This window comes from Cupressus sempervirens, chromosome 3 (assembly GCF_028749045.1).
Source record: "Cupressus sempervirens isolate cs-2001-9-10 chromosome 3, ASM2874904v1, whole genome shotgun sequence".
NCBI classification, from domain to species: Eukaryota; Viridiplantae; Streptophyta; class Pinopsida; order Cupressales; family Cupressaceae; genus Cupressus; species Cupressus sempervirens.
In genome coordinates, this window is record NC_143120.1 from 1,085,290,124 (window position 1) to 1,085,317,744 (window position 27,621).

At 39.7% G+C, this 27,621-nt stretch overlaps 1 protein-coding gene and 1 long non-coding RNA gene across 8 annotated transcripts in view; one reads left to right on the top strand and one right to left on the bottom strand.

Moving 5' to 3' along the window:
• Positions 1-2,084: 2,084 nt before the first annotated feature.
• The window catches only part of LOC149570543 (uncharacterized), a 71,407-nt gene continuing 45,870 nt past the window's right edge, over positions 2,085-27,621 (top strand). Inside the window, exons 1-6 of the mRNA XM_089823129.1 lie at positions 2,085-2,498; positions 2,588-3,744; positions 5,676-6,218; positions 6,438-6,968; positions 7,188-7,730; positions 25,179-25,775. Of these exons, the coding sequence (XP_089679255.1) occupies positions 2,330-2,498; positions 2,588-3,744; positions 5,676-6,218; positions 6,438-6,968; positions 7,188-7,730; positions 25,179-25,775 (3,540 nt within the window). The 5' untranslated portion in view covers positions 2,085-2,329. The remainder of the gene's footprint in view (positions 2,499-2,587; positions 3,745-5,675; positions 6,219-6,437; positions 6,969-7,187; positions 7,731-25,178; positions 25,776-27,621) is intronic.
• The window catches only part of LOC149570544 (uncharacterized), a 72,336-nt gene continuing 49,520 nt past the window's right edge, over positions 4,806-27,621 (bottom strand). For 4 of the 7 annotated variants that reach the window (XR_016362955.1, XR_016362957.1, XR_016362956.1 and 1 more), the window contains 4 exons: positions 24,191-24,403; positions 23,643-23,715; positions 21,629-21,713; positions 4,806-5,276 (listed from right to left, as the gene is read on the bottom strand). This is a non-coding gene — a long non-coding RNA (uncharacterized LOC149570544). Of the gene's footprint in view, positions 5,277-20,578; positions 20,926-21,628; positions 21,714-23,642; positions 23,716-24,190; positions 24,404-27,621 lie in introns of those variants that run through there. The other 3 variants (XR_016362959.1, XR_016362954.1, XR_016362958.1) reach the window with 3 other exon arrangements.

Here is a 27,621-nt window from a genome sequence, read left to right on the forward strand (position 1 = left end):
AGAATTCAAATCTATTGAATCTCTTGGATAGAAGGGTTTACAGAAGTGACACATTTTTGTGATACAACTATTTGCCAGACTAAACCTTCAAAGTGTTGTCTTCTTCACATCTTCAATGTAATCCACATTCTTATTTGTCTATTTATGTTTCAAATCTAAACTCTTGCATGATTAGGGTTGTACTTGTGTTTCTTGCATTTAAATCTATCAACACTAGGTAAGTTAATCAATTTGGCACTTAATCACTTCAATCACTTTACCTTCACATAAAAAATCTAAGGTGAATTAACATTGGATAAAAGAGACTTGCTTGCATACTTCCTTAGTAGAATTTGAGTTTTGCATTAGAACCCCTTCATCTTACATGAGCCTTGCCAATCTAACTCTAGTTATATTGAGAGTAATCCCTGGAAGCCCCTCTTTCTATAGTAATGAGTGTTGGGGTGAAGATCTCAACTAATAAATACATCTTATAGATTGCTTCCCTTTCCTCCCAAAACAAATGTTAATGCAAAGTCCACACATTTACGCACAAGCATGGGTGGCAAGGAAGGTTTGCAAAATTGAATTTGGTTATTTTCTTCAATTCAACTAAAGTAGAAGGTTTATATGAGGTGAAATTACACAAGGTGCAATTCGCACAAGCTACACATAAAATTCCGCAAATCATTAGTTTATATCATCATTATATTCTTGATAATTTGTGTTTTATAATAGATAGAATATGGTGAAGGTTGAAAATGTTTTTAGTGAACCAATAACATTGAAAAGTGGAATATATTATATTTTTTCACTTCAATTGATATTCTCGTGTCTAAATATTTACTTTCATGAGTAGCTAAGAATGTCCATATACTTTATAATGCATTCTTATGTTAATATTTGTGCGCACATCAAAGTGAGCAAAAAATATATTGGTTAATTTAGTATGTCCATATCATTTTTCCTTTAGTTTTGTGCCCCACCTTGATGAGAACTTAATTGCAATAAGATTTTTTTAAAGTGACATACTCTTATGCTAAGTTTGGCTCATAGACCAATGCTTATGCATGTACATCTCATCCTCTTTACACTTATTTTCCTATATTTGTTACATTCTCATTCATATTTCATCCTCATAAGCACTTATTTTCATACATTTACTTTTTATCTTGAGATCCTCACTTTATTCCCCTAATTCATTTATATGTTATTTGAGTTTGTCATATTTCAATATCATGGAACAATGTTCAAATTCAAACTTGGTCACCTGCTACTAGTCATTATGAGCTAACTTAAAACACATTTCACACAACATTTTCTTATGTCATTATATTTAAAGATATTCAATGTGCTCTTAATTGTTTACGGTAGATTGTAAGCGTATTCTACAATTTTGAAAAGCATTGAAACAATCAAATTTACATTATCATATAGGCCACCTATATGTCATACTAAGGGGTTTAACCTATTAGAACCTATTCATCTATAAAGTTAGCAAGAACCTCAATGGTGTCTATTCTTCCTAAAGAATTTTGATATCTTGAAGGCAAAGGTGAATAGATTTTGAAGCAGAAATTCTATCAATTTATTTCGATTAACAAAATTCAATCTCATAAAATGACTTTGATCTAACTAAATTTTAAAGTAGTTTTGGAAATATATTAAGTAGTCAATTAAAATATAATTTAATTTTCATGAGAGATGGGGTTGTGTGAACCACTACTCATGAAATATAAGTCAATAAATTTGACTTAAAAACTTACACACTTGAACAATGATAGCAATATCACAAGATGTCCATTTTCTTTTAATATTACATCTTTCATTTTAATAAAATATGTCTTTATTTTTGTTAATCAGAAACGATATCGCCAAACCAGTAATTTATTAGAATATGAAAGATAAAAACTTCGGTTCTAGTTCTTCTAGTTCTGAAAAAGGACTAGAACTTGGTAGGGAAAATGTATTTACTTTAGCTTTAGTTGACTTTACAAATCAAAGGCATATCCCTCATCGCCATGTACGAAGTGTAGTTCAAAATTTTGAATTGTATTTCTCGTTATGTAAACTTTGTAAGAGCATATACACATTGATTTTGAAACATTCTAGTGGTGGCTGGTTTCTTTAGAAAATCAACACGAAGTCTATAGAAAGAATACAAATTTGCTTTGGGACCCATATTCGTGTAGGCAGAATCACCAACATATACAAAAGTGAAAGCAAAAGCATTTTATTGTTTGCAGGTGCTTGCTTTTCTTGTTTCAAGTTCTATAATAATCGTCTTAGTTGATGTTAATTTGCTGTTATATTTTCTGTGTAAATTTTGTCAGTCCAAGCAGTGCTTGAAATGGATGTGAGTTTGGAATTAAGTATTGCCCGTAACAGAGATAGAGAAGATCCTCCTCCAAATTCTCATGATCGTGACGATTCAGACTCATATTCAGTAGAAGAGATCGATCCTCCTGTTGAAATCACAGAGAGCCCTCATTCCTACTTATTGGTGGCTCAACTCCCAGGTACCCACAATCTTTCTAGTTGTCTTCCCATTTATGGTACTTAAGAAGGAAAAGAATGAGAATTCTGAGTTGGCTTTTGGTGGTTGAAGGATTTCGCAAGCAAAATGTACGAGTGGAAATTAATAACTCGGGTACTCTGATTTTAAGTGGAGAAAGGATTGTAGAAGAGATGGTGATGAGGAGTTGGACGTGGCACAGAAAGCAATACAGGCGTATCAGATTTAGAAAATCATTTGGAATACCCGATGATGTCAATTTGGACACTATCACTGGGAGGTTTGAAAGGCGTGCACTGTATATTCTTATGCCTAAATTGAGGCCTGGTGAGGCCAGGGAGATAATTGTTACAGAGGCCTCTGCTCCTCCACCGGGTCAAGCACTACCTCAGCCAATGCAACAAGAAGAACGAGAGTTGCAATTTGCAGAGGTGATTGAAATGCAAGCCGACGAGGCTCCAAGTCCCCCACCACAATCTCCAGAACAAGTACCCATTGTGGTGAAAGAGGAACCACCACCTCTGCCACCTCCACCTGCACCTCCTCCTCCACCACCACCTCCTCCTCGACTGACTCCTCCTTCTCCACTACCACCTCCCCCTCCTCTGCCACCTCCTCCTCCCCAATTGCCTCCACCACCTACCGCTCCTCTGCTACCTCCTCCACCACCTCCCCCTCTTCTGCCACCTCCTCCTCCACCTTTCTCTCCTCCTCCTCAATTGCATCCACCACCACCACCTCGGCCTTCACCATCCCCTCTGCCTCCACCTCCTCAACCAACAGCTCCACCACCACCTCCAATTCCTCTGCCACCACCCCCTCCCCCACCTCAAATAACACCACCATGTCCTCCTCCACCATCACCACCTCCTCCTCAACAAACACCTCCAACTCCACCACCACCACCACCTCCTCCTCTTCCCCAACCTTCGCCTCCACCTCTGCCTCTGCATCCAAGTCATCTGCCCCCACCCCCTCCCCCACCTCAACCTTCTCCTCCACCACCACCTCCTCCTCTTCCCCAACCTTTGCCTCCACCTCTGCCTCTGCCTCCAAGTCATCTGCCCCCACCCCCTCCCCCACCTCAACCTTCTCCTCCTCCACCACCACCTCCTCCTTTACAACCTCATCCCCAATCTCCACCTCCACCTCCGCCTGTCGAACCCAGTCCTGAAAGGGACAAGGTGATGCCACAAACACCTGAAGAAGAGACACAAGATAATGGAAAGGAGGAAGGCGCGACAGATAAAGTAAGTAATATTGCAAAGCAATTATTAGTATTGGTACCAACAGCAGGTGTCGGTGTGGTTGCCATTCAAACATTAGTCAAAGCTGTTAACGGATTGAGGGATGATAAGAGCTGGGTCAAATAGCCAGGCTTAATGCACCTGCACATTAAAATAAAATATCTTCTTACGTCACCTCCTAAGGGCACTATGTGATGAGTCTATAGTTTCCTTTATTGTTTGTTTGAAACACTAAGGATCTTTGATGAGCAATTTCAAATGCATGGCCCATCATTTACCTAATTCATGAAATGAGATGTATTTTGAAGGAAAACCGCTTTTGTTGTCACTTAATCGCCTGACTGGAATAATTGAGAAAGCATGAAAGCTATGAAAGAACTTGGGAATAATTTTAGGGTTGGCTAAAGGCAAAACTTGTGTTTATTCAATTTATATTTTTTTACTTGATCAATAGTAAAACTACAACTTTAACAATCCGAATAATTTCAATGCAGTAGTGCTGAAATCAGTTTTACTGCAGTGCAAGCCTACTACCCTACTTAGTACTTACTACTTACCCTTAAACTTTCAAAAGTCAAATAAGATCTCCAAACGAATAATTAGTCAGATACATATTTCAGCTTTACTTCAGTCCTTCCACTGCATAAGAATATTTTATATCAAACCAAACAAATTCTAGGTGGATTTGAAATGAAAGATCTTAATATCATCTCACCTCTTTGTGCCACGCAGGTTAAGAGTGGGTTTAAAATGTAATATCTCAAGAAATCATGACATCATCTCGCTCTTTTGTTCCCCGTTAAAACACAAGGGAATTTTGAGTTAAAAAATAAAATCTCCAAAGTTATAATTTTAATGATTGCTGGATGGTTCACCAGCATTCTAATAATATTTCCAATTTCACATTGATTTCTCGGATTGATTTCTTTTATGGCAGCAACATTTTTATGTTTTTAGTAATAACTTGTCAGTGATTTTTCAAAGCTGTAACCTATAATTATTATGATAATTTTAAAGCTTTTCAAAATTCCTGCATACTTTCTTGGCAAATTTGTGAGACATGGTCGAAAGTGATTTGGTATCATATTTTTTATTCATGGCTTTTACTTTTTGCCTCTTCTTATCTTTGGCAAATGGGTTAAAATTGTGTATATTCTTCACCTCATACTTCAACCACCCTCTGGTCGATTTCAGTGTTCAGTGCACATCAATACATTCATATTCTATTTTTTTCCCAAAACCTTTAAACTGCATTATCAAGTCTGCTTCAATTACAAAACAGGAAGTTACAAGTTCCACGTAACTTGGCAAAAGCCCTGGTATGGGTTGTAAAATTGTGGGGTTTCATGATTCTACTCTGTTTATTCTGTCAAGCTTGATTATTATTACCCAACTTGTACGAAATTACAACCGATCTTCAAGGAAACATTCATGATTGTCTTGGACATTGAATTTGTTCAAATTTACATCAACTTGTGGTTTGCAGATGCTCTTGCTGCCAAATGAAACTCCCAGGTTTTCTTATTATTTTATTCCTGTAGAAACAATTAAGAAAGCCCTTCAGAGTACATTCGCTAACAAAAATAAAGTTCATATGGGTACACAGTATAAATTGCCCCCATAAAAAATAATAAAAATTACTTCTGCATTTTTTATCATTTAAAAAGCTAGAAAACTCTTTTCAAGGAAGCTTTTACAGTCATTTCATATCAACATGGGAAGAATACGCAAATTCAAAAGCACTAGACCTGGTACAAAAATTTAATAAGCGTCAGTTCACCCACTTGCCACACATCCTAATCCAAGCAATTGGGTATAACATTTATTTTATCTCCTTAGATGGAATTCAAATGATACATGGAGCTGCAGATACCTATCTAACTTGTATCCATTCAGGTGTCTTTTTCATTTACTTGTATTCATGGTTGTTATAGGAAGCCACTGAAGTTCAACGAGAAGGTGAAGAAATCCCGGGTCATTTTAAAGAACTTCCAGTATACATCCATCCACTCCAGGTGCCTGGTGTTCCAGAGATGACAGAACCATCCGGTAAGGCCAAAGTTCAAGTCCAAGTGGATCAACCAGAGGATACAATTGAAAAAACAGTAAAAACAGAGCAAGCTCCAACTGCCGTTGAAGAGCCAATAGCTCCTGCTGAAACTGAAAAGATGCTAGTTCCTAAGGAAATTCAGTTATTGCCAGAGGTGAGAAAAGGGCGGGAACATAGACCAGTTAAATCAGCAAGCAAAGTACCTCGTGAAGTTCTCTTGCCTAAAAATAACTTAGAAGTTCACAAACCTAAAATTCCGCAGGGAGAAATGCAACAATTGACAGCTGAAGTCGAAGACAAGCCTATCGAACCAAAGCAGGAAGAAAAGGAAAGGGAAGACAAAGAATCAAATGAAGAGGAGATGCAACCACTAAAATTCATACAAAAAGAAAAGGATGGGGAGCCACCTTCAACTGCTCCCAAGGATGTAAGTATTGCTTCAAATCCAAAAGCACTAGATGTGGTGCAAAAATTTAATAAGCGCCGGTTCACCCACTTGCCACACATCCTAATCCAAGCAATTGGATATAACATTTATTTAATTTCCTTCCCTAGGAATTCAAATAATATATGGAGCTGCAGATACCTATCTAACTTGTATCCATTCAGGTGCCTTTTCATTTACTTGTATTCATGGTTGCTATAGGAAGCCACTGGAGTCCAACGAGAAGGCGAAGAAATCCCTGGTCAATTTAAAGAACTTCCAGCATACATCTGTCCACTCCAGGTGCCTGATGTTCCAGAGATAACAGAACCATCCAGTGAGGCTGAAGTGCAAGTCCAACTGGATACAATTAAAACAACAGTAAAAACAGAGCAAGGTCCAACTGCCATTGAAGAGCCAACACCTCCAGCTGAAACTGAAAAGATGGAAGTTCCTAAGGAAATCCAGGTATTGCCAGAGGTGAGAGAAGGGTGGGAAGATAGAGCAGTTAAATCAGAAAAAGAAGTACCTCATGAAGTTCCCTTGCCTAAAAATAACTTAGAAGTTCACAAGCCTAACATTCCACAAGGAGAAATGCAAAATTTATTAGCTGAAGTTGAAGACAGTCCTATCGAACCAAAGCAAGAAGAAGAGGAGAGGGAAGACAGAGAATCAAATGAAGAGGAGATGCAACCACCAAAATCCACAAAAAACGAAAAGGATGGGGAGTCAACTTCAACTGCTCCCAAGGATGTGAGTATTACTACAAATGCAAAAGCACTAGAGGTGATATAAAGATTTAATAAGTGTCACTTCACCCACCTGCCACACATCCTAATCCAAGCAAATTGGATATAACATTTAATTTATTTCCTTCCCTTGGAAGTCAAATAATATATGGAGTTGCAGGTACTATCTAACTTTTATCCATTCAGGTGTCTTTACATTTACTTGTATTCATGGTTGCTACAGGGAGCTACTGAAGTTCAACTAGAAGGTGAAGAGATCCCTTGTCATTTTAAAGAACTTCCAGCATACATTCATCCAATCCAGGCACCTGGCGTTCCAGAGATGAAAGAACCATCCAGTAAGCCTGAAGTTCAACTCCAAGTTGATCAAACAGAGGATACAATTAAAACAGCAGTAAAAACAGAGCAAGGTCCAACTGTCATTGAAGAGCCAACACCTCCTGCTGAAACTGAAAAGATGCAAGTTCCTAAGGAAATCCAAATATTGCCAGAGGTGAGAAAAGGGCAGGAAGATAGACCAGTTATATCAGCAAAAGAAGTACCTCATGAAGTCCCCTTGCCTAAAAATAACTTAGAAGTTTGCAAGCCTAACTTTCCACAAGAAACAATGGAACAATTGACTATTGCATTTGAAGATAAGCCTATCAAACCAAAGCAGAAAGGAAAGGAGAAGGAAGACAAAGAGTCAAACGAAGAGGAGATGCAACCATCAAAAGTCATACAAAAAGAACAGGATGGGGAGCCACCTTCTTCTGCTCCCAAGGATGTAAGTATTACTTCAAATTCAACAGCAATAGATCTGGACTTCCCACACATCCTAATCCAAGCAATTGGATATAATATTTATTTTATTTCCTGCTCTTGGAATTCAAACAATGCATGCAGCTGCAGATACCTACCTAACTTGTATCCATTCAGGTGTCTTTTGTATTTACCTGTATTCATGGTTGCTATAGGGAGCCACTGAATTTCAACAAGGTGAAGAAATCCCTGGTCATTTTAAAGAACTTCCAGCATACATACATCCACTCCAGATACCTGGTGTTCCAGAGATGACAAAACCATCCAGCGAGTCCCAAGTTCAAGTCCAAGTTGATCAAGTAGAGGATACAATTAAAACAATAGTAAAAACAGAGCAAGGTCCAACTTCCATTGAAGAGCCAACACCTCCTGCTGAAGCAGAAAAGACGCAAGTTCCTAAGGAAATCCAGATATTGCCAGAGGTGAGAAAAGGGCAGGAGGATAGAATAGTTAAATCAGGAAAAGAAGTACTGTTGTCACTTAGGTTTGCACCCTTGTCCAAAGCCTATGCATGAGGACAACCTAGTGAAACATGGAAACAACCTCCAAGCTGTGGGACTTGAACTGTGAGGTTGAGTCTCCGGAGAAGGCCGGCTTCCTCTTACTATCAGGATGCACCTAACTACTCTTGGAGAGGAAAAGGGAGAAAGAGAGCATGAAAGCAAATCTACCTAATCTAATCTAAAGAGGTGATGCACCAAAATAGAGTGTTCAGACCAATCTCTGCCCATATATGCACTTTTGAACCAGAATGAAACTAAGGATATACACATTCAGACTTGCTTTAATCTAATAATCACATGCAGATCAGAAGACCAAGATGAATGACACAAGGAAAGAGAGGTTCACTTATATTATCATTCATAGGCCAAGGAGATATAGTCATGCAGATCATAGATCTCTACAAAACACCAGTAAGAGGCAAAGAGTTCTTGCACTTTCATACCAATGGCTGAAAGAGATAAGGCAGAAAATCATGTAGTTCAAAGGCATAGGGGAATTTACACTGAGAATCTGTAGAGCAGTAACAGAGAAAACAGAGAAAGGTCAACCTTACAAAATTCACAAAAATTGCCTTTATAGTTTAGGCATAACTGAGATTTTCCCTCCAAAACCATCCTGCAACCACCGCCATCAAGGCTCAGCTAAGAACAATCATGGGGATCTGAAGAAATTTGATCTAAGTATAGCTTTAGGTACCACGAAATCTGACTGTTAACTAAAACAAGGCCTTGAGAAGATAGAGGCGGCGCTATAACTGTGCTTTGACCAAGTAGATAGATTAGATCGAGGTGGTAGAGCGTCTTTGCATGCTTTACATTCACTTCTGGTGGTTGGAAATGATCATGAAGATCAGATTCGTGTAAAACCTCGATTTCTTATCATTTTTGGTGCATGAATCAGCAGAGTCAGCGAGTCAGCCGAACACTGTAAGAGAAACAGGCCACGTGGACCAATCAATTCATTTTTTATGCCACCTTGCGGGTCTCCCCGAATTTTGACCAGATGTTCAAACTGACCGCGCCACCTTGCAAACCTTGATCGTGACAGTCACATTAACTGTCGGCCGCTAACCGTCAATGCCTTAACTGCTCACTAGGACACGTGTCACTGAGGCGCTATGTCACTATGCGTATCCTCCGAGCAATTCCCCATAGCGAGATAGCGCCCACCGTGGATTTAGGCTAATCTAACGATCGTGAAGACTCGCCATATTACTGCACTCTGCCCTTAAAACTTCTGGGCCCACGAAACACTTGGCGACCACCTGGCACAACCTAGCATCTTCATCTTGGCGAGACTTGGCCCCACTGATCCACGTGGCACAATGGCGCTATGTCGTTATGCGTAATTTCCTCGCAACTTTCCATAGCGAGATAGCACCTACTGTCGATTTCCTTTAGATCTATGGTGATCAACAAATTTGTACAACTGCACACTAAATCGGCTGAGTGGACCAATAAAATATCGCCACTATGCTATGACCCACCTAACAATTGCCACCGAGGACGAGCCGTAATATTACTCTGGAAAAGGGCGGGCCCATTACGTCATATGTGCCATGCGTCGCCGAGGCACTATGTCGCTATGGATAATATCCTCGCAGCTTCCCATAGGGAGATAGCGCCTACCGTTGATCCAGACCGATCTGAGGGTGAGGAAATCTTCGTGCTTTTGAAAGGGACGTGGGTCCAGGCAATTGCTGACATCAAAAGATCTGCACAGCTGGCGACGAATCAAAATCTCGTTCCAAGCACAGTCATCCTTCCACGTTGCCTGAGGTCCCACCGTGTGTGCCAAATTTCATCACTGATATCTGACGGGGCATGCTTGGGACCCACCTTCCTTCTGATGTTGCCGTAGTAACACTTTCCGTCTGGGCGCTATGTCGCTAACGGCAAGGAACACAAATTTTCCGATAGTGCCATAGCGCCCTCCAGGGACCTACCAAAATCCGGCGTCGGAGAAACAAAAAAGAAAGGGAGGACCCACCTGACACGCGGCCAAAAGGTGCTATGTCACTATGGCAAAACAACGTGCAACTTCCCATAGCGAGATAGCGCCAACCGTAGATATCGCTTGATCTGACGATGGGGACTTGCGGGCCCGCAGAAACATTAAAATGCACAGGGAAAGAAATATTATCAAGTTAGCATAAAGTATTTTGTGCCCCTTTTGAATATTTGAATATTTAAAACTTGTGAACGTTACCACGTTGAATTCAAATATGGTGATTCTGGCGGGAAGGCAAAAATGACCAACAAGTACCTCATGAAGTTCGCTTGCCTAAATATAACATAGAAGTTCACAAGCCTAAAATTTCACAAGGAGAAATGCACCAATTGACTGTTGAAGTTGAAGACAAGCCTATCGAATGAAAACAGGAAGAAAAGATGAAGAAATACGGAGAATCAAATGAGGAGGAGATGCAACCACCGAAATCTATACAGAAAGAAAAGGATGGGGAGTCACCTTCTTCTTCTTCTTCCAAAGATGTAAGTATTACCTCAAATTAAAAAGTACTAAATTTGTTAATTGTTGGGTCACCCACTTGCCACACATCCTAATCCAGGCAATTGAGTATCACATTTATTTTATTTCCTTCACTTGGAATTCAAATAATATATGGTGTTGCAGATACCTATCTAACTTGTATCCATTCCGGTGTCTTTTTCATTTACTTGTATTCATGGTTGCTATAGGGGGCCACAAAAGTTAGACGAGAAGGTGAAGAAATCCCTGGTCAATTTAAAGAGCTTCCAACATACATCTGTCCACTCCAAATGCCTGGTGTCATAGAAATGACAGAACCATTCAGTGAGCCCGAAATTCAATTCCAAGTTGATCGACTAGAGGATAAAATTAGAACAATAGTAAATACAGAGCGAGGTCCTACTGCCATCGAAGAGCCAACACCTCCTGCTGAAGCTAAAAAGATGCAAGTTCCTGAGGAAATCCAAATATTGCCAAAGGTGAGAAAAGGGCAGGAAGATAGACTAGTTAAATCAACAAAAGAAGTACCTCATGAAGTACCCTTGCCTAAAAATAACTTAGAAGTTCACAAGACTAACATTCCACAAGGAGAAATGCAACAAGTGACTGTTGAAGTTGAAGACAAGCCTATCAAACGAAAGCAGGAAGAAAAGAGGAAGGAACCCAGAGAATCAAATGAAGAGGAGATGCAACCACCAAAATCCATACAAAAAGAGAAGGATTGGGAGCCACCTTTTGATCCCAAGGATGTAAGTATTACTTCAAATTCAAATACAATAAAGAAAAGGTTTGTCTTATACCTTAACTAGCATATAGAAAATTCATATGAGCATAAACTATAAATGAAACAAAGATGTGATTCATTGACAGCATAAATTCTATCAAAGAAATCTCGAGGCGCTCATTTAGATATCAACTTAGCCAAAATAGCACAAATTTAAAAGCAAGATCTTTTATAAGAAATAAAAAGCCTATGGTTCACCCACTTGCACACATTTTCTAGTCCAAGCAATTGGATATAATACTTTTGTTTCCTTATCCATGGAGTTCAAAATACATATAATAGCCGCAGATAGCCATCTAACTTGTATGCATTTCGATGAGTTTCTTTTTTTTTCCAAATTTACTTGTATACATGGATTCTATAGGTAGCCTCTGAATTTCTACAAGAAGATCAAGGTGTTTCTGGTCAATCTGAAGAAATTCTGACATACCGTGTAATGTTCCCGAGTCGCTGTGTTACCCAGGGATTGCCCAGACAATGGAGCCGTACAGTTTTATGCAGAGAAACAAGTAGAAGAAAGCAAATGGGGTGCGGAGACAGAGCACAGATGGCCATACGGTGGGAGTCTAGAGCTTGTCGATTAAAATATGTACAGTGGAACTCAAAGGGAATCCGTACGGATAAGAAAATGTCCGTGCATCAAATGTGAAGGCCGTATGGAAGATGAAGTTGAAATCCGTACATGGCTTGAGTCCGTACGGTAGAGTATGGGAGGATCTCACAAAGGCCGTACGGTATTAGTGCTTATGAGTCTGTATGGTGAAGTGGGAGGCAAATGGGGAGCCGTACGGTGGTACAATGCAGCCATACGGTGAGAGCAGGGACTGGGAATTTTGGGCCGTACGGTTAGGAAGTGCACGAACACACAAATACTAAAAATATTTAATTCAATGGTAAACACAGGAACACCATATAATACCCGTACAAGCATGTAGAGATATTTACCAGTTGAGAATTTGCAAATAATGAGAACACTCCAATTGCCGGATACAAACCAGATGAACACCAATGGAATAGGGTGAGGGTTGATTCCCACAGAAACTGGGCAAGCGAAAATAGGGAAGGTCTTTCACTTCCGAAATGGTGAACAATGCCGAACTCCAACAGGAATTCGCAGAATAGAGAAATGAAATCCAAAAACATACCTATCGACTACTACGAGCCGTGCTTAAATACCCATCGGAAAAAGCTTTCCGAGGGTGTACAAAATTAGCCGACGGCGACACACTCTACTATGACAAAAATTAAATTTGGGTCCGAGTTAAATTAAACAATCAGCCCATTACACAAAAATAATTAAATACATTTATTTCTGTTCGGGAACATTACAATCCTCCCGTCCCGAAATTTGCTTGTCCTCAAGCAAATGTAGTGCCGGATGCTAAAGGATGTGTTCACCTTCCCACGTTGCATCGTCCAGCGATAGATGTCGCCAACGTACCAGGTATTCTCTCACCGTTCGGTTATGCAAGACTTTTTCGCATACTTCGAGAATCTCAGCAGGTTCCAAGATGAGTTTCCCCTCATTGAGTGGTGGAAGAACTGTAGTGACGGAGATGTTTTGCCCGATAGCCTTCTTCAGACAAGAAACGTGGAAGACATTATGAATGCGACTACCTTTGGGAAGCTCCAGTTCATACGCTACCTCACCAATGCAACGAATCATGCGGTAGGGACCATAAAACTGGGGCTTTAGTTTCTCCTTCCCTATTCCCTTTAGTGAGGATTGTCGATAAGGCTATAGTCGGAGATAGTCCAAATCCCCCACTTCAAAACTCCTCTCTAATCGATGTCTGTCGGCATATATCTTTTGTCGGTTTTGTGCCTGCTGCAAGTTTTCTTTCAAACTCTTCAGAATGTCCTATCCTTCTTGAAGCCAATCCTTCGCCTTTGGAGCATGACTATCGCTCAACACTGTATCGAGGAAGGAGAGTTGTTCGTGCCCATATAGAGCCTTGAACAGCGTCATTCTGATTGACATGTGATAAGTGGTATTGTAGCAGTATTCTCCAAGGTGGATCCATTTCACCCACGCACGTTGTTGTGTCGAGACGTAGTTCCGTAGATAACCTTCGAGCCATTTGTTCACAATTTCAGTTTGGCCATCTATCTGTGGGTGGTAACTTGTGCTCGGTGATAGTTCAGTTCCTGCCATCCGAAACAGTTTTGTCCAAAAGATACTAATGAAGCGTCTATCCCGGTCGCTGACGATGTTTCGGGGTAACCCGTGTAGGCGGAAGACTTCTCTGAAAAATAGATCGGCGATCTGTGCAGCTTGAAGGTCCAAAGGGATGGCGAAGAAGTGAGTGTACTTTGTCAATCGGTCAACTACCACGAAGATGCAATCCCTTCCGTTCACCTTGGGAAGACTTGTTATGAAATCCATGGATATACTTTCCCACTTATGTTTGGGAATCGGTAGAGGCTGTAGCAGTCCAGCAGGAAGAGTGTGTTCGAATTTGTTCTGTTGGCAAATAGTACATGCTCTGACATGCTGCAATACATCCCCTTTCAATCCCTTCCATGAGAACCTCTCCCTCATACTTCTGTAAGTTTTTAGGAAGCTGGGATGACCAGCCAGAGGGGAGTCATGCACGTGCTTTAGGATCTTTTTCTTCAACTTTGATTCAGGCACTAGGTAGATCCAATCCTTATAATAAATGATATCATTCACCACCTTATAACGATCATCGTGGATGTGACCATCCATTATCTCACAGGCGAAATTATTCTTGGAATATTCCACCAGCAATTGTGCCTTCCAGTTGGCTGAGATCTGCTCTAGTGAGCAGATGGTGGGCCTTCGGGACAAGGCATCTGCAACAACATTGTTTTCCCCTTTACATATTCAATATCAAAATCAAAAGATTGAACCTTGCTTACCCATTTTTGTTGTCGTTTGTTCAGATCCCGCTGCTCTAGGAAATATTTCAGACTGTTGTGATCCGTACGGACAACAAACTTGGCACCAACCAAGTACTGCCAAAACTTGGTCAGTGCGTGAACAATGGCCAACATTTCCTTATCATAGATGGAATACAGGCGCTCGGCTGGTGTAAGCTTCCTGCTCTCATAAGCGATGGGGTGTCTGTCCTGCATCAAAACTGCTCCAATGCCTTCCCCTGACGCGTCGCATTCCAAAATGAATGGTCGTTTGAAGTTGGGCAATGCTAACACCGGACAAGTGCTCATGGCCTCTTTTAACCTATCAAATGTGAGTTGCGCTTCTTCATTCCACTGGAAAGCCCCTTTCTTCGTCAGATCTGTTAAAGGTGCGCTGAGCTAAGAAAAACCCTTGACAAATCTCCTGTAGTAGTTGCACAATCCGAAGAACCCTTGCAAATCCGTGAGTGATTTCGGGGAGGCCAATCGAGGATAGCCTGGATCTTCTCCTGATGCACTTGAACCCCATATTGACTGACAACATGCCCCAAGTACAATATCTTCGTCATTTTGAACGCACATTTGGATTGTTTGGTGAACAGTGACTATTCTTCCATGATACTTAGAATCTCGTTCAAATGTTTCAGGTGCTCCTCCCACGTCCTGCTATAAATGAGAAGATCATCAAAGAACACCAACAAATACTTACGCAACTGCTTGTTAAAGATGAAGTTCATCCATGATTGGAATGTAGTAGGTGCGTTGGTTAGACCGAACGGCATGACCAGGAACTCATAGTGTCCGTAATGGCAACGGAAGGCTGTTTTCGCCACATCCTCTTCCCTCATTCGGATCTGATGGTATCTGGAACGAAGATCTATTTTTGAGAAATAGACCGCACCATATAGTTCATCCAACAGCTCATCTATCCTCGGAATGGGGTACCTGTTCTTTATTATCCTCTTATTCAGTGCGCGATAGTCCACACACATACACAACGTTTCCTCCTTCTTGACCAACACCACTGATGATGCGAATGGGCTAGAACTGGGACGGATCCATCCATTATCAAGTAACTCCTGGATCGTCCGTTCGATTTCATCTTTGAACTTCTTCGGGTGGTAATACGGTGTGGTTATAACAGGATCTTTTCATGCTTACTTAAAACATCCTGAAGCTCTTTATCCCGTGGAGGTGTTCGGTGCCCCTTAATAGGTTTCGCCAAGATGAAACATTGTGCAGCCCACGCAACATCATCATGTTGTAGGATTGCCTCCATCTGATGCGCAGACACTTCCTTCAATCCTTCATTTTCCATCCCTCGGAGGACCACCTTCTTCCCATCAGCCACGAAAGTGAAGTCCATTCGCTTGAAACTCTGAGTGTATTCATCAAGCGTCTCCATCCACTGTATGCCGAGGATGACCTCCATGTCGGCCAGATCCACTATGAAAAAGTCCTCTATCACTGTGTGATTTGCCATCGTGATGCTCAGCTAAGGAACTAGGTGCGTGCAGGGCAGGGAAGTCCCTCCGACAACTTTGACCTGAAAGCCCACGTGTGCTTCCATCGGAAGATTTCTTCGTTGTACTAAAGATGAATTTATGAAATTCAATGTAGCTCCGCTATCCAACATCACTGTGATCCTTTGTCCCTGAAGGGTACCTCGCACACGGAAAACTATGCACCTCGGACTGCCAGCCAAGGCAATGGATCCTCCACGTTTTATTAAAGTGGCAATCCTCTTCGTATGGTTGAAGTTGGCCATGTCAATGTCACCGCTAGGTTGGATGTCTTCCACTGGCGTTTCCTCTCGATCCTGCTCATCTTCTTCATTGGACATCACTTCGATGTAATGAATTTTCCCTCTCCTGAGACATCGGTGGCCAAGTTCCCAAGGCCCCTTGCAATTAAAACACAACTTCTTTCTTCGGAGTTCTTGTCGGGATGCTTCATCCAGTGATGGCTTCTTGGGCGGAGGTTTGTCCCTCGGGAACGTCAGCGGTTTCAGATGTGAATGAATCCGAGAGGATGAGGATGATGCTGACGATGATGCCATGCTTCGTGCCTTACTGATTGCTTCCATCAAGGTGACGGGTTGAATCCTTTCACCCAACGTTTCAGTGGTTCTGCCAGTCCATCCATAAAGAGAACGACTCGCGTTCGTTCAGAAATGTCTGTCACCAACACAGAAAGTCTTTGAAACTCTGCGATGAACTGACCTACTGATCCCATTTGCCTCAGCTGTGCCAGATCTTTGAAATTGAGCTCGGGGTCTTTTCCATCAAATCGTTCAATTAGTCTCTCTGTGAACTCAGCATAAGTCTTTATTTGATCATGCCCAAGAGTGATAGTGCCGTGGTGCCACCATTCGTGCGCAACGCCCTCCAAGTGTAATGCGGCAAATTTAATCGCTTCTTCTTCGGGCATAGGATTTAGCTGGAAGTAGGTGTCGGCTTTCATTACCCATGCCTGCGCTGAAATGGAGCCTGAACCGTCAAATGGAGACAGGTTCACCTTACTCAATTTTCTCCTTAAGTCATTGTTAAAATATCCTCCTCTGTTTCCACCTCCTGCGTATCTCATTCTTAGATCTGCGTAATCCTTGTAGATGTCTTCTTCAAGATTTGCATTCCGCCAATCCTCCTGTATTTCTTTGAAGGTTGGAAGTCTCTCTCCGTGATGTGTCTCAGTCCGTGGTGGAAAAGTCGGCATGGATGGTCGAGAGTGTGTAGTGTAAGGGTGTGATCTACCTGCCACTGAATCTGTGCTATGTCTATTCGGTTCTCAAGAAATTTTATTTTCTGCCAACTTTTTGAGAGTTTCTTCCATAAGCCGCTGAGTATCAGTGATCTGTGCCTGGTCCCACGCAAGATCCCTTAGAAGTGCAATGAGTTGGGCACTTGTCGGTTCCCGTTCCCGTTCCCGTTCCTGTTCTTCAGCCATTCGATCAACAGAATGTGTCCTTCGCTTCCCACTATAAACTCGCATTCACCGATCACAGGCTGGCAGGATCGATTGCTCTGATACCACTGTAATGTTCCCGAGTCGCTATGTTACCCAGAGATTGCCCAGACAATGGAGCCGTACGGTTTTATGCAAAGAAACGAGTAGAAGAAAGCAAGTGGGGTGTGGAGATAGAGCACAGATGGCCGTACGGTGGGAGTCTAGAGCTTGCCGATTAAAATCTGTACGGTGGAACTCAAAGGGAGTTCGTACGGATAAGAAAATGTTCGTACATCAAATGTGAAGGCCGTACGGAAGATGAAGTTGAAATCCATAAAAGGCTTGAGTCCGTACGGTAGAGTATGGGAGGATCTCACAAAGGCCGTATAGTATTATTGCTTATGAGTCTGTACGATGAAGTGGGAGGCAAATGGGGAGCCGTACGGTGGTACAGTGTAACTGTACAGTGAGAGCAGGGACTGGGAATTTTGGGCCGTACAGTTAGGAAGTGAGTATGGAAGGTTGATCAATGTGCAAGGACACACAAATACTAAAAATATTTAATTCAATGGTAAACACAGGAACACCAAATAATACCCGTGCAAGCATGTAGAGATATTTACCAGTTGAGAATTTGCAAATAATGAGAGCACTCCAATTGCCGGATACTAACCAGATGAACACCAACGGAATAGGGTGAGGGTTGATTCCCACCGAAACCGGGCAAGCCAAAATAGGGAAGGTCTTTCACTTCCTAAATGGCGAACAATGCCGAACTCCAACAGGAATCCGCAGAACAGAGAAATGAAATCCAAAAACATACCTATCGACTACTACGAGCCGTGCTTAAATACCCATTGGAAAAAGCTTTCCGAGGGTGTACAAAATCAGCCGACTGCAACACACTCTACTATGACAAAAATTAAATTTGGTCCGAGTTAAATTAAACAATCAGCCCGTTACACAAAAATAATTAAATACATTTATTTCTATTCGGGAACATTACAAACCGTCCTCCACTTGAAGTTCCTGACTTTCCAAGCACGACAGACTCATCCAGTGAGCCCAAAGTTCAATTTCAATGCCAAGGTAAGCAACCAGAAGATGCAACTAAAGCACCAATAAAGCAAGGTCCAATTTTCATTGAAGAGGCAATACCTTCTGCTGAAGCTGAAAAGATGGATATCCATAACTTACCAGAGGTGAGAGAAGGGCAGAAAGATAAGCTGGTTAAATCAGAAGGCGAAAAACCTGAGGAAGAAGCCATGCTAAAAACTATCTTTGACATTCACGTCTCTATCATTCCCCAACCATTTCCATCAAAATCCAGACAAGAAGAATCACCACCTTCCTCTCCCAAGAATGTAAGTGCTACTTCAAATTTGGATCTACTTAAGTAGTCGTTGATTGAAGGGGTGCCTATTTCTTAGTTTGCATTGTTACATTCACTTTCCATCAAATCAGGATTTGAAATGTTGATAGTAATTTGCATGAAATGCAAAATTCTCCTTGCACAATTTATCATACTCTCTTTTCTATTTTACCATGTTTTTTATTTAATTTTCTTTGCAAACAAATGAATTGAATTCAATGTAGGATTGGGAGAAGCCCACCAAAAAACTTTAAAATAAAGATAGACATAAACTTCATTATGCATAACAGTGATATCATCTTGCACACTTCTCATGCATCTATATATCATCACTCACCAAACAGAGCTTTTGTAGTTAAGTAACTTCAGTTTGTCGGTATTTCTTAGGTCCCTAGACAATCACCATCAATTTTCAAGTAAACAACTATGATCGTCATGTTGAATACAATTGATTAATTGTGTGTTGTCTTTGATGTTATACAAATGTCATATCAGTTGACAGTCAGTGCATGCCGAGCTCACTTGGTCAGCGAAGACAGTTTTCCTTGTCTACGGAGCGTTCTTGAGTCTGCTCCGTATAGAAGGCAGTATCTATCGAGCTCACTCAGGCATCAAAGGAATTTATGCAGAAAAAGAGTGTTAACCGAGCTCACTCGATTAACAAAGGAAAATTGAACAGAGCTAGTATTAACTGAGTTCACTAGGCTACCAAAGGAATTTTGTAAGTTCGCAATGTTAACCGAGCTCCTGTTGGTTAACACAGGAAATCGCTTCAGAATTAGTTTCTACCGAGCTGGGTCAGCTACCAAAGGATTTTCTTATTTTGGCATGTAAAGCTTAATTATTTTACCTATTGATTCTAGCTGACTAAGGTAATGAATATTGGTTGCTCTAATTTTTATTTGAGCCGTCTTGACAATTTGGATGGTATAAGTAAAAGGTCAATTTGTGATTTCAAAGTATGCAAGTTGAATGAATTGAAAAAGATAAGAAGAGGGGAAGCGAACTTGAAGGATAAGTAGGTATCCTTGTGGAGCAGAAAAGTGTTATTTGATCAGGAAGGATCAAGTATAAGCCAAAACAGAGATCTATAATCAGCAATTCAGTTGCATCACAATCAGGTCATTTCATTGCTACTCTCTAACCATTGTAGCAGTGATTTAAAATTTCTTAACAAAGTTGGTTTAACAGCCATTTGTAAATCCTCTAACAAGGTGGCAATTCCATTGAATTGTTTCAAGACCTCTTACAAGGCCACTCCTAACAGGGTGATCAAATCCTTTAATAGGGTCACACCCAACAGTGTGTTTTGTAACCTTTAACAGGGTTGGCTCCTAACAAGGCTCACTTTAGAAGAATGAAAAACAGTAACTAGTTACAATTGGTGGTTTTTCCCAAATTGGGTTTCCACGTTAAATCCTCGTGTCATATGTGTTTATGTTATTTCTTTCATTCTTGCAAGCAAATTACTGACAATATCTTAAGATCTACTAAGTCAAACACATTCTGCATTTATTGAGTTACAACAATTTCCGTATGCTTACCAAGTATTAGCAATAATTAGTTTTATCAATCTGAATTTTATTTGACATCTAAGGGATCTAGGATTTATTTTAGTAGTAACTGATTCACCCCTCCCCTCTCAGTTACTCCTCTTATACTTCCAACATGTCATGGGGTTAAATTATGTTCAAATTTACATAACCAAACACAGCTTCCTGGTTTTCCTATCATTTTACTGCTGTACAAAAAATTAAGAGTGCATTTGATAAACATTAGCTAGCAATGTTAAATAAAGTTACATGTGGCCACACACCACACTATAGATAATAAGAACTACAGATTTTAAAATTGCATTTTCTTCCAATTGACAAGATAAAATTCACAAAGAGGTTAAAACTCTCAGAAAAAGCATGAGATGCCTATCAACATAACCAGAATAGAAATTTAAAAGTGCTTGATCTAGTACAAAAGTTTAAAACTTTAAACACGTGTTTCACCCACTTGGAATTCAAAAACCAAATGATAGCTTCAGATACCCATCCCACTTGTATGATTTCGATTGCTTTTTATTTGCTTGTATACATGGTTGCTAGGAAGCCATAGAATTTCCACCATGGAATAAATATATCTTGGGTCGATCTGGAGAAATTATTGTAGAAACCCATTCACCAAAGGTGTCTGAAGTTCTAGACATGACAGAAACATCCAGTGAGTATAAAGTACAATTTTGATACCAAGTTGAGCAACCAGAGGATACAATTAAAGCATCACTAAAAATAGTACAAGATCCAGCTGCCATCAAGAGTAGACAAATCTAATTGAAGCTCAAAAAATGATTTTTCCAAAAAATATCCACAGCTCGCTTGAGCTAGGAGAGGGGCAGGAAGATAAGACAGTTAAAATCAGTAAAAGAAATTCCTAAGGAAGTCATCTTGCCAACAACTATCGCTAAAGTTAACAGGCCTGTAATTCCACAAAGATTCCATCAAAATCCACTAAAAGAAAGTGCTAGACCAACTACTTGTTAAACTTCATTGGAGATAGAACCACCCACTATCAAGGTTGAAGATAAATCAGTCAAACCAAAGTGGGAAGAAAAAGAGCAGAAGAATTGAATTGAATGAAGAGAAGATGCAACCACCAACATCCATCCAAGAAGATAAGGATGGAGAGTCATTTTATTCTGCTCTAAAGGATGTAAATACTACATAAAATTTAAATCTATTGAAACTGAGGTTTGTCCTAACAGGCCTATCATCCTTAGTTTGCACTGTTGCATTGATTTTTCATCGAATCAGGAAATAAACTGTTGATAATAATCTGTATGAAACACAGTCACATGTTTCCAAACATTCATTGCAATAGACCTTATACAACTCACCACATTCTTGTTTCTCCCCACATCATTACATTGCAACATTGCGCCAACTTTTCACCGAATCAGGAAATGAATTGCTGATAATTATCTGCATGAAGCAGACATATTCCAACTTTTAATTCTCGTTCCTAAAATTTTCCTTTGAAAAGAAAATCACCATAAAAAAATTTAAAAACTAGAAAAAGACATGAAACTCAATGCATAAAAGTGAATCCATACACTACACTTTTTATAGAAGACTTCTTATGAATATAGAGGGCATTGCTAACTAAATAGAGGCTTTGGTGTTCAGTCAGTTCAGTTATTCCCCAGATCCCTAGGTAGTTACAAACTTTCAACCACTCTTCAAGTATAACACCCATGATCATTGTAAGCTTATATTATGTTTTGAGTTTGCATCAGCGTCAGTTTGAACATTTTGTCCCTCACCAAATAGAACTCATTGGTTTTCTTGTTATTTTGATCTTGGAGGGAAAAAACAAGATAAGATAATGATATTAATGTCCAACAAAAGACCACAAAACGGTCTATGTGACTGGAGGGTTACAGCAATGAGGCTGACAACAGTAGGAGCACCAAAAGGTGTCCGAAAATAAAAGAAAACAACAAAACAAGAAGAAGAAAAGAAAATAGAGAGAGGCCAAGAGAAACAACTAGGAATCCTTTCTAGGCAGAAAGAAATCAGTCACAAATGGATAAGCCTGCCGATGGGTAGAAGCTCTGCTCTATCTCTCTGAACTCGTAGAGGAGTGTCGCTGCTGCAAATAGCCAGTACAGGATCTGACCGATCTTGTAGATCTGGAATGGCTGGAGGAGCTGGTAGAGCTAGACGACCTTTTCACACCACGCAAAGGAGATAATGGTGTGAAAAAGGTAGTAATGAGCTGAGTAGAAGTATGCCGGTGAGGAAGGAGATACATTTGATACTATATTAACCAACAAACATACCGAAATTTCAAATGGGAATACTGTATTTTAACAAACGAAACTTTAGATTTCGATAATACATTTTCTTCCAATTAATAAGATAGAGTTTGCAAAGGGGGCGGGGGCCCTAGCTCGGTTGGCTAAATCTTCCCTGTTGCAAGGGGTTGGTCACGGGTTCTAGTCTCCTCCGTCCTCGTGGTACCGGTGGGCGTGTCGCGTCAGCGCTACTGGTCACGTTAAAAAGTTTACCAGGCGCACTGCAGTTTATAGGGGGGCCATGTTGCACCAATTCCTGCAGTCTAAAAAAAAAAAAAAAAAAAAGATATAGTTTGCAAACGGTGTAAAGCTCTCCGATGGAAACTTGAGATGTTCATCTAGCTATCAACATGGCAAGAATAAGGAAAATTTTAAAAAATTGATTGAGTGCACAAAAGTTTCAAAGTGTATGGATTACCTAGTTGCCACACATCCTACTCCAAGAAATTGGATATAATCTATTTTGATGTATAAAATATCAATGTTACACAAGGACTCTCCCCTCCCTCCCAAACCTCAGAGTACCAATCCCTAAGACGTCCCCGCACCAGGTACTTGCATACCCAAGTACCCCCACCGCCACCATTTCACAACCATGCTGCTGCTGGAATGGGGACTTGGATTTCTATTTGAATTTTGATTTTTGATTGTTACTATTGGGTATGTAATATGTTACTATGTTGAATTTTCAATGGTTCTAGTTCATGTTGCAATTTTGCTATGTTCAAGTATTTTAATTTGGTATGTTCTACTGAAACATCATTTCATAACAAGCATTTCAAGTTCTGTATGTATACTATACAACACCCCTCCTTGCTCCTTCCTCCCCTTGTCGCCATCCCCTGGCTGTCCCCCCACCGTCCCAAAAATGAAGCCCATTTTCCCCCCATTCCAAAAACTCGTACCGACGCACCCCAGTATTGGTGTTACATTGGAAAATATAGAATAGATGCAGATGCCCATCTTAGTTGTGTGCTCAAGGTGTTTCTTTGATTTACTTGTATACATGAATGCTATAGGGAGCCAATGAAATTCCACAACAAGATGAAGATACCTTTAGTCAATCTGAAGAACGTATGGCAGAAATTCCTCCACTCCAGGTGCTTGGTATTCCAGAGATGATAGAACTGTCCAGTGAGCCCAAAGTTCAGTTTCAATACCATGTCGAACAACCAAAAGATACAACTAAAGAACCAGTAAAGCGAGGTCCCACTATCATTGAAGAGTCAACACCTTTTGTTGAAGGTGAAAAGATGGATGCTCCTACGGATATCCAGAGCTTGCCAGAGAGGAGAAAATGTCAAGAAGATAAGCCAGTTAAATTGGCAGATGAAAAACCTACAGAAGAAGCCTTTCCTAAAACTATCTCTGGAGTTCACAAGCCTTCCATTCCACACAAATTTCCATCAAAATTCTCTGAAGATCCAGAGAGAGAAAGTGATAAACCTACTGCCAGTGAAATTCCAAAGGAAGCACAACAATGCATTGTTGACACTAAAAATACACTAGTTAAACCAAAGTGGAAGGAAAGGGAAGACAAAGAAGCAAATGAAGAGGAGCTGCAACCACTGAAATATGTAAAAGAAGAGCATGAGGAATCACCTTCTTCCGCTCCCAAGGATGTAAGTATTGCTTCAAATTCAAATCCAGTAAAGCAGTTGTTGGTCTTGAGAGAACTCTCTTTCTTAACTTTCACTGTTATGTTCACTTCTCATTAAATTGGGATTTGAAATACCAAATAATCTGCATGAAACGGTTCCATATCTCCAACCATTCATCAGCCATAGACCTTCACAATTTATTGTACTCTCATTCCTATATAGCAGAACCTTTTAGTTAATTTTTATTTGCAAAGAAAGCAATTGAACTCAGTGTATGACTGGGAAAAGCACAAAAAAATCTGAAAATAAATTTAGATGTGAAACTAATACTACGTAAAAGTGATATTGTAAGCACCATTTTTAACAGATATAGATGGCATCATTAACTATATAGCAGCTTTGTAATTTTGTCATTTTAGTGATAGAGGATTCCCCCGCTCCCCGAGAAATTGAAATACCCTTCCAAGTATTAACACCCATGCTTATTTTAGGCTTATATTTTGTTTGTATTCATATCAATGTTGATTTGAACTTTGAAACATGTCATCCCTCACCAAATGGAACTCCCTGGTTTTCTTGTTATTTGATTTCTGCAGAAAATCGTAAGAATACATTTGATTATATATTAATTAACCAACATAAAGAAAGTAAATACGAGAATACAGTTTAAACACAAAAAAAAATCTTATTTTGGTATTACATTTCCCTCCAGTCAAAAAAATAGAATTCGATGGGAACTTGGCATGTTTATTTAGCTATAAACATTGGCCAGAATAGAGACAATCTGAAAAATACTAATCTAATACAAGAAATTTAAAAGCCATTGTTTACCCACTTGCCACACACATCCCAGTCCAAGCAATTGGACAAACTCTATTTTTTATTTCCTTCCCTGCAGAATGCAGAAAAGATAAAATAGTTGCAGATATCCATCTTACTTGTGCAGTTCAGGAGTTTCTTTTATTTACTTGTATACATGATTGCTATAGGGAGCCACTGAAATTCTACAACAAGATGATACCTCTGGTCAATCTGAAGAACTTCTGTCAGGCACTCCTCTTGTCCAAGTTCCTGGTATTCCAGAGATGATAGAGCCATCCAGTGAGCCCAAAGTTCTATTTCAATACCAAGTTGAAAAACCAGAAGCTGCAACTAAAGAACCAGTACAGCAAGGTCCCACTATCATTGAAGAGCCACCACCTTCTTCTGAATCTGAAAGAATTGATTCTCCAATGGACATCCAGAGCTTGCCAGAGATGAGAAAAGGCCAGGAAGATAAGCCAATTAAATTGGCAGATGAAAAACCTAAGGACGAAGCCTTGCCTATAACTATATCTGGAGTTCACAAGCCTATCATTCCAGAAGAAATTCCATCAAATTTCTCTCAAGTTCCACAGAAAGAAAGTGCCAGACCTACTACCTGCGAAATTCCCAAGGAACTGCAACAACCAACTGTTGACACTAAACACAAGCCAGTTAAACCAAAGTGGAAAGTGAGGGAAGACAAAGAAGCATATGAAGAGGAGATGCAACCACCAGAATATGTACAAGAAGAGAAGGAAGAGAAGCCATCTGCTCCCAAGGAAGTAAGTGTTACTTCAAATTCAAATCCACTAAAGCAGTTGTTGGTCTTAAGAGAACTCACTTTCTTACCTTGTAATGTTAAGTTCACTTCTCACTAAATTGAGATTAGAAATTCAAAAAACAATCTGCATGAAACAGCCACATATCTCCAACCATTCATAGCCATAGACCTTACATAATTTATTGTATTCTTATTCATAATATTTACAGAGCTTTTTAGTTAAATTTTCTTTGCAAAGAAATTAATCGAATTCAGTGTATGATTGGGGAAAGCAAAAAAAAATCAGAAAATAAATTTAGATCTGAAACTCATAATATGTAAAAGTGATATTGTATGCAACACTTTTCATGGATGTAGATGTCATTGCTAACTAAATCGAGGCATTTTAGTTTAGTCATTTTAGTAATAGTGGTATTCCCCAGCTCCCTGGGTAATTAAAACCACCATGGTATTGCAGGTTTGAATTTATAGCAGTGTTGGTTTGAATTTTAAATGCATTATCACTCACAAATGGAACTACTTAGTGTTGATTTTCCTTCATTTTGCCTTCATTTTTTCCTCTGAGAATGTTCTTGCAGCAAAAAGAGGGAGACTGACATTTTAGGCAATCTTGAAAGAGAGGGAGCAAATTGAGGATATGATTCAGTCAACCTTTAGTGATCTCAATCATATTGATTCAGAGGGAGTAAGCCATGTTGTGATGGAGTATCTGTGATCAATAAGTTATAGCAATCAAGAGGACTGTGATTCATATATATACCTTGTATCTATGTGATTTTAATGGGCCTACCCCTTGTGTACATCATGAGGAAGTGACGACTTCCAAATGATCATCACTTGTATTTGGAGAAATTGTTGTAAGGTGACGATCTTACAATAACTTGTATCATGAGATCTAAATTTGAGTAAATGGTGAATGTCTTGCATCTCAACATTCTGGGAGGCCATTACTCAAAGAGTAATTGGTGAATATCTTTGATATTCCGTGAGGCCAATACTCTTGATATCAAATGTGATATCAAACCTTATTGAGTACTTGGTGAATATCGGATGTCGATATCCGATATTCTAGGAGGCCAATACTCTTGATATCAGATGTGATATCAAACCTTTTGAGTACTTGGTGAATATCGTTGATATTCTGGAAGGCCAATACTCGTGATATCAAATGTGATGTCAAAATAATTAATAACTTGTGATTAAAGATATCTTTAAATTTTCCATATCTAATATTACCAATGGTGTAATATATGTCTTGTGTTTATCCTCCCTAGCTAAGAGGGAGTGTTGATGTTTGGTAGCTTCAGTCAGATAAGCCTATGTATATATTTAATTATATATGAGATTATTTATATATTTGTTACATTTGAGATATGAGTTCATGTGATATATATATATATAATGTGAGAAATTATAAATTATTATTATATTAGAGAATTTAATACAATGATAATTATCATTATGTTAATGAATGGACATGACTTTTGACTCTTTCTCTATTATAAATATAAGATCATTGTCTTTGGAAAGTATATACCAATATGGCAATACAACTACATTTGCAGTGATCCTCAGAAAATCAACATGGTATCAGAGCAGGTTCCTTACCAATCTGTGAGGTTCAATAATGAGAAAAATAAGATATTTTCTTTATTGGAGAACTCGTGTTAAATGGAGTGCTCATGTTCATTTGAGTAACATGCGATGGATATGTATAGGGAGTTGGAGAACATTTTCAAAGAATAAGTCCTTGGTTCTATGTTTGAAATTCTAACAATATTTACTGTCATAAACGAGCGCCAAAGATGGTAGATAGCTTTTGAGTTGCAAGAACAAAGACTCATTTA